We start from the raw sequence: 12,581 nt of genomic DNA, 5'->3' as shown, positions 1-12,581 counted from the left end.
GTATGATTAATTCATAATCCTTCAAGATTCTAAAAAAATATTTGGGGGGGCGTGGTTAAAAAATTTTTATTCTACCCTTCCTAATATTGCTGTTGCACTTTAAAGCATGACGTAAATATTTTTCAGTTGTTTACCATATGGTCTAGAGGGCTGTAAAGCTTTAAGTCAGGTTGTTGGCTATGTGCCAGTTTGGACAAATTTGGAGGAAAATATCCTCTGATAGAAGGCAGGTTACAACCACTCTTCTCCTACCAGGTTCAGGAAAAAAGAAATTTTCCTTGGAGGAAAGTGGAAGAGGTACAAACCATTTATTTAACAAACACGCAGGAAAAGGATAATAATGCTAAATAATAAAACCTCTCGCTGTGGAGAGAAACCTGGGAAAATTTCAGATTTCTTCTGTAGATGTAGTCTCTCTCATCCTCGGAGCTGGGTCGGTGTGGGCCCACCTCCGTGGCCTTGGTGGAAAATTCTCCCAATGTGTTCTGATGTTGAAGCAGTCCAGAAGAGAAGACAGGAAAAACCAAAGTCCCAGGAAAACAAAGTTCAACTCTCTATCTCCCTTTGGAGAAAAGGAGCTGAAAGCTGGCTGAAAAGCAAGAAGGGTGCTTCCTCCACTCTTGCTGCTGCAGAAAAAGAGGAGTGTGTATCTGTGTCCTTGAACAACTGTTTTGAAAAGTTCGCTTGGTTTTTTCTCTCTCCCCCCTCTCAGGCTCTGTTTAAAGGCACAAAAAGCACAAAATTAATTTCTGGGGATAGAGCAGCGATAGGGGATACACATCATAAAGTCACCCCAAGACAATTATCGTCAACAAGTGGTTTAAAATCTTGTTAGCAAAGTATTTACTGAAGTTTACAATCTTGTATCTTAACACAAAGTTAACATAAATCCTGGCTTGAGTCTTTTGGGCTGCAAACATATTCAGGATTATCTTCACCTCAAATTCCACTCATTGTTGCATAGTTGGCAGTCTCCAGAAGACTTAAACTATCCAAATTAACTTCACACTGCTAATAATTGTGCTAACCCACCACATAACAGTTGGGGTAAAGCAAAATGGTTTTTTCCCCTCTTAAAATGGTTCCATACCTACAGTTTGCGCAACGGAAATGTGTCTCTGTGTCTCAGTTCTTCTGCCCAATGACCCATTGTGAGCAGAGTTAATGAGCCACTGATGTCTCCAATGAAGTAGCTGAGGCAAACATTGATTTCTAATGAACCGTCGATGATGGGTGACAACGATCATGACCAAAACTTGAATGCATGGCTTGACAAGGTCTTAAATATCAAGCAATTAATTTCACGGGAGCTACTCTACTGTTGCCCACTACCCTTGTGGCTTCTTTTTTTATCTCACAATAAGGCCATATAAATCTGAAGCTTTATAAAGTGCTTTTAATTGGTCATAAGTCAGCTGTCTGGAGGCATTGTTCACTTCATTAGATCATTATGAGAGTGTAATCAATTTTTTTGTTTGAACAGATGAAACAGATTCATTCTATAGCATACTTAATTTTTTGTTGGAATTATTTATAGAAGGGTACAAACTAGTTTTCTTAACCTTGGTGAGGCTGAAGTTAAGGGGTAAAGTTCATCTTGCCTAAAATATCAGCAGAAAAAAATTAACTGTGTATGACTTTCTCACATATCATTTGGGAAGGTGAGTATACATTGGACATTATTTGGTACTAATGACAGAATTAATTTGTTCCTTAGTGTTGTCTTTAAAATGTATCTTTTTGCCTATACCAGTTTTCTCTGTAACATGGTGTTGCCCCATGATAGCCCTGGTTCCTCTTCTTCCTGTCTTTTGACTTTTTTGGGGTAAACATGTACCATTCCTTCACCTGAGCTTTCATCCTAGAATCTAATCATGTTAGAATCTAAACTATAAAGTTCCTTTCTCCTCCCCTTAGCATTCCACTTCTTGAGATTCGCTTCTGTCACATTGGTAATCCTGCTGTCTCTTTCTGATACTAGAAAAACGTTCTTCACCCAGAGGGTGGTTGGGCACTGGAACAGGCTCCCCAGAGAAGTGGTCACAGCACCAAGCCTAACAGAGTTCGAGAAGTATTTGAACAACACACTCAGGCACACAGTGTGACTCTTGGGATGTCCTGTGCAGGGCCAGGAGTTGGACTTTGATGATCCTTCTGGGTGCCTTCCAACCAAGGATATTCTATGGTTCTATGATTTCCTCAGGTTTCACATAATAAGGTAAAGACATGAAACTTTCCTGGTAAAATACAGTTGAGAACTGGACTGCTGCTTTTCCTGAGTGATGCTGACCAGGAAGTCAATCCCTAATTTGTACCTGTTGGAAAGGCTTGAGCTTGGAATGAGAATCACTACTGCCTGTGCTTGTAGAATTGATAATGTCACACTGATTGATGTAGGAGTTTTTTGGTTGCAGTCAAACGATTGGGAAGGAGCATCTCCTCTCCCCTTAATCTTTGGCTATCCTAACAGAAAAAGTCCCTCTCCAGTTTTGCTAATGATCACAGATGGGTAAACCTGTCCTTCAAAGTTGCAGAATGCTGGGAAAGCTATCCCTTGCTACAAAGTTATTCATGCCTATGGTTGGGGTTTTTTTATTTTTCTTAAATATAGTTGTTAGCTATGATTGGTTGCATGTGGAAAACTGAAAATGTCAGAAAGTTGTAAACTCTGACACTGTTGTCTGAAAAGTCTGAAGCTAGTCATTCTCTCTTATCTTGCAAACACAATTTCTAGAGGTTCCTATGTCTTCAATTACAGGATTTCTCATTATTTTCTTGTATTTGGCAGTGAAGGAAAAATGATGCCCAGGCACCTGTCACGTCATCTAATTTCTCGGTCTTCTAATCGACTGCTTTGTTTTTCATCTTTCCACCTGGCAATATTTGATTTAGTTAGGATGGGCTCATTTTTTCATATCTTTCTAGGACCAAAGCAGAGGTACTATATTTGGTGAAGAAATTACAGTTGAAATTGACTTTTGCAGCCAGAGGAAACTTGAAAAATATCAGTATCAAAGGATTGGTAAGAGAAAGGTCAGCCAGAAAGTAAATTACAGCTTTGAATAATTGCTGTTTAAAAATACTGAATAGTAATCATTCATTATAATTACCAATTATTTTCAGCTATGAGCCACAATTACTTGAACAAATTAATGTTATACTACTTATAATATGTTTCTAAAAACAGCTTTAAAGTTTTGGGTCCTCATTACAACGTTCTTAGATAGAGGCAGAGTGAAATTAACCTGATATTTTTAATATTCCTATACTACACACAGCTCTGTCTTTTGGCTCATATACTATTAAGACTGAAGATTATTACTTCTGAAATAGAGTTGTAAAGATCAAAATTGATTATAAGTGTACTAAACCAATTTCAGAACCAGCTGATGGACTTCTTTGGAATAGCCAAAGAAAGGGATTTGAAGATTATAAAACAGTATAATACACTCTCCCTTACACTTTCTTTGCTCACACATGCACTGTTTTTTTCCTGCCTGCCTCCCACCCTCCAAAAGTTCTCTATCCCTTGTATATTGGCCAACCCACGTAGGGTATCTTGTTGAGTCCTGAAGTTGAAGATCTTTTTTCACTCCACTAAAACACATATCTGAGTTTGAGACTACTCTGAGGCTTATTTCTTTCAGAACTTCAGTCAACTCTAAGGCACAAGAGGAGCACTTGGACTAAGTAATATGCAATCTAAAAGTGCTATTTATTGGTTGAAATAATTTCTTGAAAAATATTTGAGACGTGTGTTCTTGACTGAAAGACACAATGAGGCCTAATATACATAGGCTTGAATTTTATCAGTCACAAATCTAAATGTATTCCTAGCAAATTAATTCTTTGCATAAATACACTTTATTCTTGAGAACCAGTCTGGAAAAACATTTTATGGTCTCATTTTCATTCATTTGTCACTTATGAAAAAAAAACTCATGACAAGCTTAATGAAGCAAAATTTGAGTTCACCTTCTTGAAAAGCAGGTTGTACAAAACAGGACTTTTTTCTTCCTGTCCCTCATCTCCAGGAAACACCAGCTCAAATTTAGAAGAGAGAAAGAATACATTTTGATGTTGGATACCTCTTTTGTGGTGTAGGTCAGTTAACATATAGGAAGTATCACTTTTAAGTACTGGGGAGATTTACTAATACTGTTTCCTTCTAGCTACTGAAATGAATGTTTTCTGTTTCAGATGATTTAGAAAAATCTTGTTGTTGGCAGACAGTAAAGAAGTACTTAATGCAACTGTGCTTCTAAGAAATATATAAAGGAAAGCTGAAGCTGTCATTTATAACAAAGTCTGTATTCCAGACCTCAAAAATAACTCAGAAAGGAGTGTGTGCTCTGACTCAGGGTATGGATATGCAACTCTTCAGGATTCAGAGATTAATGGTAAATAAAAGGACCAGTTAACTTAATACCACCTTTTCCAGTGTTTTATTAATAATAATCCTGCTATAAAACATGCATTAGAACTCATAATGATGCTCACCAGATGTCTTTTTGCTGGTCAGAAAGTAAATGCTAACTCTTTTTTTTTCAATAAAAGCAACATGTAAAATGAAACAGACACAAAAAGCACAGAAGAAAAATTGCATATTGGGGGGTGGGGGAGAAAGCAATTAACTTGAAAAATGTAGAACTGAAAATTAGAACATAGTTTGGCTAAGTTTTCCACTTGGTAACTGTAATTAAAGAGAACTGCTTGTCTTATTGAAGCAATAAAACAAAATATTGTCTGCTTAGCAAATGACCTTTAACTTGCAAAAATATGCAGTTCTGAATGCAAATGGAATAATAGCTTGGAAGAAATTAAATTTATTTCCAATTTCTACATTTTGTGTGCACCCTCCTGCATTCTTAAGTCTTTGAATCACTTCTAAGTGCACTGACAAGACATTTGTTCAGAATACTCACTGCATCATCTTGTACACGATGTGTTGTAACATAAAATCTGCAATTCAAAAGCTGACCTTGCAAGGTAAGGTCAGGACAGGCTGTAGATTTCCCGATTTGTGTGGATCCAGTATTTTTTGTTACCTATAGACAAGGTATTAAGGAACTGCTAACAAGCATTTTTGCTCTGAAGCTGAAGAAGCAGCTGTAGGATCTCAGGCTGCTCTGGCCTTGGTTTATAGTATTGCTTCTTTTTAACCCAAGTTTGGCAAAAATAGTGGTATGATTAGTAATACTTTCATAACATTTATAAAAAAAAATGCGAGAAAGGATATTTTTCTGCACATTCTGAACTGACACATCAGGATCTAGCTTTAGAGCTAATACTATACAAGGACCCTCAAGAACCTAGTGCAATTGCTTTGTGTGGATTTAACTTCAGACTTTTAGACAAGGAGGTTGATTGTGATGGCAATGAGGCTTGGCTGCAGGTAGTAAAGGAGAATGTCATGACCGTGCTGAAACATACACATTTGACGTAGATGAGTGCTTCCACCCAGAAAGACTGGATAGATCAAAGCAAAAGCTTGCTTTTAAACCTTGTTTTTGGCCTTCCCAGGCTGTTACATCCCAGAATCCTTTAATGCTTATGAGTTTATGGAGATCCTACCATGTGTATTAAGACAGTATGAGGCATATACTCATAACTGTATAATGTGGCATCACGTCTGATTCTAATCATCTGACCTAACCTGTGCGGTAGTGTACAGTCCTTTGGACACAAGAACCCTTACTCATTGTGTTACTAGATGCCCTTTTTGAGTGTTTATTCTCAAATTTTGTGTATGTAACAATACGAAAGATATATTTGATGTATCTTGTTGCGTTGTCATTATTTTTATTCAAATTCTTTATGTGCAAAACTCCAGTGTAGAATTGAGTTGGAACTTCCAAAAGCAATTAAATGTGACTGCTTGTTTGGAGTTGGAAGTAATGCAGTAGAAATTCTTTTGGCTAAGAATAGAACCAAATTTGATCAAGATAAGTGCATATTATCTTCTTTTCAACTGTCAGTCTATCAGTAGAGTAAGATTTCATCAGTAAGTATTGCTGGTAATAAGTTAGAATTTGGAAACTTTATTTCCAAAAAATACTGCATAGAATTTCTTTCAAATATTTCAGTGCAAAAGTTTCGTCCTTTTTTCTTTTGAAGTTTTATTCCATTTTACTGTTATTTGGGTTTATATTTTCACATTGTATACATATTCAGTGTGAAGTATTCAGTAGAGCTTACATAGTCTGGTCTGAGTGCATGTTTATCATGAATTTAAAAAATTATTGAATATGCTGCATTATATTGCTTCTGAAGACTTAAATAGTATCTGGATTTTGTGGTTGAAATTACCGTGTGGTGTTGAAATGACTACTACTTGTGTTATTATTAATACCTGCCTTGTCAATGGTATCTAAATTGTGTTTTATTTATGCAAAGAGTGTTCATATAATGAACAGTCATGATGCACATAATTTGTCTACATTTTGTTAGTCTAATAGTCTACACAGATAATTCCAACTCTGTTCTTAAATGTGGAAGTTTACTTGGTCTTTCAATAGAGAACAGTTCTGTACTGATAACAGAGGTCAGATGGAATTGCATCAGAGTTCTCTCATTTGTTCTTTGATTCATTACTGGGCAAAATGAGTTGCCCTGAATTTTTTTTTTCCTGTGCTCACAATTCTAAATATTTTTGTGCTCTCAGCTCAGTACATTACTCAAAGGAAACTGAATTTTAGCAGAGACTTTGGGAGCTTACCACTTGTGGTTGTGTTAATATATTGGGGGGCAGAAGTGGGAATTAGTATTTCATATGGAGCAGTAGCTATCTGGAAAAATAATTTAAATTCATATAATGGTTTTGAAAATTAGGAGTTTTTTGAAATCATTGTATAAAATTCAGTCAGTCTGTTTTTTCTACAAAATTAAAATGTTTGTGTATATTTATTTGTGCATGTTCATGTAGCTACAAGTAATTCTTAGCTAAGATGATAAAAACCTCTTACGTGTGTTTTTGGTTACCATGTTCTGTATAGTTATGTATTTCTCTGATACTGCTAAAAGTCATGTTCTACCCTGCCTCTGTGCATACTGGAGGCTTTCATGATCAGTGGTGATGAACTTCCTTCCTCCTCTTCTGACCTCTGTAATAATAATTCCTCCCAAGCTTATTTAAAGTCCATAGGGGGCAAACATTCCTCCTTCTCACATAAGCTATGGGGGGTATTGCAGGAGAAGAGAAGGGTGCTTTTTAAGGTGTCTCAGAATTGCTGATTTGAGGATTGCTGTATTCTTTGAGTATACCCTGTGTGTTACATTACTTGGACAACTTTTATTCACTAGAAAATACTGAAGAGTGAAAGAATGTTTACTTAACCTTGACATAAAATACTGATGTTGTGCCAAAACCCCCAAAAAATACACTATCAAAATAAAAACAAAATCATTAAAATTATATTTTACAATAAATATGCTCTTGTTTCTGAAGCATCGCAGCCAGTTTCTGCCTTTCTTTTGGAATAAGCTGGAATTTTAAATTACAGGTTTTCTTTGTCGTAGGTAAGCTACCTTTTCCTTTCCATCTGATGAAAAGGAAAAGTCAGTAGACCAATACTGTTCTTATTTCTATGGCATCTCAGGCTGGAAATCCTTTGCTTTTTGTTTTTATTAAAAAAAGCATTCCTGTCTTCTGCTATATTGTATGCTGTGACATAAAACATGATTGCAGACTTTTGCTTCCTTCCATGTCCTCAAAGTTTAATATTTCTAGAATATTTGTTAATTGGTATAGACTCTTCTCCAGGTGATACTATAATTATGGAGTAGTTTACACCTTTTAATATAACATTTTCTAATTTGAGGTTTTTTCAGATTTTTGATGTTTTCTTGTTTCTTTCATGTCTCTTCCCAACAAGGACACTAGTTGCAACAAATATGTCTTCTGAGTAAGTATTAACCATTTTGACTCTTTATTCAGCCCACCATTTAAATTTGAATGTTGATAATTTTTTTATGCCTATAGAAAATGAAATTTTTCTTTAGGCTCTGCACTTTATTTCTTTCTGTATTCTAGCTAGGAACTTGTACATGCATGCATATGTCATTGTTATTTGGACTGTATTTGTATGTCTTTGTTGCAGTGGTGCAGACTGAAGCAGTTCCGTAGGTGAGTTCAACAGGGCTTCAGAGCAATAAAACTAAAATCTTAAGCAAGTTTTGAATTTTTATGAAGGAAATGTAAATAGTAGTTGTAAAGAGTAAATGGTTCAGTCCAACACAGCCTTTTCACCATACATTTTAATTATTTCTATTTAAAAAGTCATAATCTGAAACATCAGTTTAAAATGTTTTATTTCATATGAATAGTTGCAGAATAAATATCAGTTGCAGGCTTTTTAGCAACTTAGTTTCAAAACATTAGAAGCAACTGCCACTGCATATTTTGGGGGAGAGTTAATAATTTTCCGGCATGCTCTTATCATTCTCTTAAAAGTCTTACAGCATAAGGAACATCCAACAAAAACATGATTCCATATTTTATACTACACTTGCTTACAGTTTTTGAATTCTTTTTCAAAACTCAGGATATTTATACTACCCAAAAATCTGTTTCAGGTTTGATATAACTAAATGCTGACAGTAACACAGATAAAAATACTCAGAAACAGTACTTAGTGGCGGTGCTTTCAGAAGTTTTTTGTAAAAGGTTGTCAATAGCTATTAACAAGTATACTTATGTATGTCAGAAACATAAAATGGAATTAATAGTTTTCTTCTGTTTAATGTGCCTAGATGCTAGTAACACCAAGACTATAAAATGAACTTCACAAGTCATGCAATGCAGGATCACAGTAGAGGAGGTAAAGATCATCTCTACAGTGCAGATAGTAGGGGAAAACAGTGGCTGTGGTCTGCCTAAAAGAGGAGAACAAATCCTGGTTCAGCTGGGTATTTTTTTTTTTTTTAAGAGGTCATTAATATATTATTTCTTTTATGTTCTTATATGTTGACGTTTCCCACTACCCAATTACTACTTCATTAAATTAAATTGTCTGGGGATAACAATTGCTTTTTGTCAGAACCTTTTCATTAAGACTGCTTTTGGCTGACTACAGTTGTAGGCATTCATCAACTTGTAAATGGGTGAAGGGAAAGGGACTGCTTCTGAAAGAACTAAAGAACAGAAAAGAGTCCTCCAAAATACAACCCAGTGGTCAAAAGCCAATTCTGCTTACCAGTAGCTACAGCCTCAAAAGCGGTTCATTAGAATTTACATTTTAAGATGCATGCGTTCAATGGTTTCATGGCATTGGGTTTTGAGATTATATTAAATGCTGCTCACTGATTCACAGCCACCAGCTACCTAATTTTCTGATTTAAAAATTGAGTGAAATTTTGCTGTAAATTTTCCTCCACCAGTTTTTGCAGCTGTCTCAAGTATAAACTGGTGAGTTTTCTCTGCAGTTTGTAAGACATCTTCAAGAAGATGTACAATTCAATTCTGTACAACAGAAGTTTTTCTTCACATTGTAAGGAATTTTGTGTAGATACAGGAAGAACTAAGAAAAGGTTCAGGTAGGGCATGGGAGCACACAGGGCCAGCCCCTATGGGTTGCAATGTTGCATAAACATTCACTTGTAGGCTATGCCAAGCTAAACCTCACAAAATGAAAAGGGAATACTAAATACTCTAGTAACAATCAAAGCTGTATAGCCAAGGCCAGAATTCATACCAGAGAGAGGGTCAGTCATTTGATTTTTTTAAGTATTTCAACATACAATATCACCTTTTGACTTAATTGTGAGATTAATTTGCTGCACTGTTTTCACTACTCATTTTTTTGTTTTAAACTTCTTGAAAAATAGATTGCTCCAATTTTTGTGAAGAATTTTTTTTGCAGTTTTGTTGGGATTCTGCTATGTAGTGTTTGTTTTAGCTGGGATATTTTGGGAGTTTTAACAGACTTCTTTTCTGTGGAGTTAAATGTAGTGAGAATGAAGCGACCCCAGAGGTGTCTGGAGAAGCTCTGATTGTGCTTGCATTGTGTCCGTGATTAATTTACATGTTTTGCCTTAAAGGGTCACCACTGTGATAGACGTGACTGTGTTCAAGGTTGTGCCTAATTGCTTTATCTTGTGTTACATGGACATTTCAAAGTCAGTGTGGGGAGCAGAGGGACCACCAGAATTTTGCTTTCATTTACAGATTTTAACAATCATTTATAATTGTAAAAATAATCATTAATAAGAGCAGTAAATTGTTATGCAACAGCTTTTCTCTGATGATACCAAGGTCTTTCTGCTTTCATAATTATATATTTATGTGCTCCTGCTTAGCTACACAGAGAGCTCAAATTAGAATTCCAGTTATAGATGGCCATTCTGGAGTTTATGTTTAATTTTATAGATTTCATTATAATTGTATTTAAGGATAAGTGAATTTTTAATTGAAACGTTAGGACTTCTCTCTAAATTTAGACCCAGATTATTCAGATGCTGAAAATCTGGTGCTTCCTAATGAAAAACTGTTAAGTGCGCTGTGTCGAAATGTTTGCATTTCTTGGTAATATTTTTTTATAGTACTACAAAAGAAACCAAGAATTAGGCTCTGTTGTGTTGGGCATTGTACATAAACAACATAATAGATAGTTCTGCACTCAAAAGCTTTTATTTAAACAGACAAGATAGATATGAGGGGCAAAAGGGCTTTGATGAGCAAGTAGATGTTGATGCCTTTTCTTGGTCTTAAAATCAAGAGTTAAACATGGTTAGAAGGGAAAAAGGGATTTTACCTTGGTATGAGGGCCTTGAATGATTTTACCTTGAATGAGGGCCCCCCCCCCACCCCCCAAGGAACCTTGCCCTGGATGGTTCTATCTTAGTTTACAGAATGTGTTCTGGAGAGGACCTTGGGGTCTGGGGCACACTGATCCCTAGCTACGAAGATTCTAAAATGTTTACTCTCCTAGCTGAACAAACAAGTCTAAGAATGTAGGAAAAAAAGCATTAGGAATACCGAAATTGTAAAAAAGGTATAACAGGGGTATAAAAGAAAAGGCAAAAAATCATCATGGCATCATGTGATTGTGTGATAATGGAAGAAGGTCTGTTTGGACTCTGTGGAGAGGCTAATGAATTTAGGGCTAGCAAGTGGGTAGAGGCTTAGTGAGAAAAGGATAAAAAATGATTGGGGGGAAAGACATGAGGTGAATTTGAGTTAATTTGTGTTATGTGTACATGATTTTATAATTCTGCCTTCCTCCATTCAATGTTGTATGGGTTTTTTTACCTTTTCTTCTTTTTAGGAAGCAAAATACAGTAATTCAGGTAGTGAATAAACTTGGAGACTTTTTGTTCTCAGATGAAGTGTGTGAAACAACAAGTCACGTAGTTACTGGGAGTCCTTGTCATACCTTGAATGTTATGCTGGGAATTGCTCATGGATGTTGGATTGTTTCTTATGAATGTGTAAGAAATGCTTTTTAATTCTACTACACAATAAATTAAATTTATTTTGTATAGCTGAAATATCAACCATGTTTGTGTCCATATTACATACAATATTGCCAATGTTAAGATATTCAGGCTTATGTAGAGTTAGTTCAATCAGATGAAATTTGTCTGTGTGAAGATCTGTTAGTTAGTTACAGTTTTTCAGTGCTTAATTTAGCCAAAGTATTTCTGTATTGTACCTCATTATGTATTTTAGAAAGGCCCAAGGTCTTATCTCATGGATGAGAAACTCATGTCCCATGCATTATTTTTGGACAGATTAATTTCTGCTCAACATTAGCCAACTCACATTATTCAGATTGACTTTTTTATATCCTGATATAATATACTTCTGTTATGTTCTGAAACATTTATTGTATTCAGCATTGGTAAAAATGAAGGGAAATTCTTAGATATTTTGCTGCAAGTGGGAAAAAATGTAGAATAGAAATAGTAGTGACTGGGTGGGGAACTTATCTGTCAGCCCAGCCTTAAGCTATCTCAACTGCTCACAGTAATAATAGAGATTAACCACTCAATCTGACATTGCAGATGACTGTTTCTCAGCTTTCCTCATGTTTCCAGAGCTATAAAACATAGATGTTGAAATTTATATGGAAATAGCTCTTCGTCTTATAGAGAAAAGAGTTGTTGAATAAATAAATTTCTTGGTTTCCTCTTTCTTATAAATACTTCAAAATTTTCTTGTTGGGTAGAAAATAAACTGCCGCCTTTTTGTTTTCAAGATGTCTGGCACTTACCAGTATGAAGCTTGTCCTATGTGATATATATGTAGTTATCTGAAGTTGTTGTGGCATACTTCAGGTTTTTCAGAAATTCTTGGTGATTAATTTCTCTTGGAATAGAGGGCATCTTTGGTCACCTTAAGGATCCAGTAATGTGCCTTTGTGGCAAAAGAAGACTAATAGTATCATTGGCTGCATTCAGAGGAACATATTTAAGCAGGGGGTTTGGAGAAGAAAATCTCCACAGACTCATTCCAGCCTACTGTATGATTCCTTGCATCTACTAAATAAATACACTGAATTATCTGTCCCACACTTAGCTTTGTATGGAGCATTCAACAAGTCACAACACAATTGCTGTAAATTACTTTTTCATAACAGGGT

General features: G+C 35.6%; 1 protein-coding gene across 1 annotated transcript in view; it reads left to right on the top strand.

Moving 5' to 3' along the window:
- Positions 1–12,581, top strand: part of MCPH1 (microcephalin 1) — a gene marked incomplete at its 3' end in the record, with an annotated part of 126,489 nt that overhangs the window by 28,089 nt on the left and 85,819 nt on the right. The window contains 2 exon segments of the mRNA XM_082276922.1: positions 7,867–7,904; positions 11,265–11,427. Of these exon segments, the coding sequence (XP_082133048.1) occupies positions 7,867–7,904; positions 11,265–11,427 (201 nt within the window).

The sequence above is a fragment of the Coloeus monedula genome (assembly GCF_965178545.1).
Source record: "Coloeus monedula genome assembly, chromosome: 2".
Lineage (NCBI taxonomy): Eukaryota > Metazoa > Chordata > Aves > Passeriformes > Corvidae > Coloeus > Coloeus monedula.
This window is presented reverse-complemented; position numbering and strand designations above follow the sequence as displayed.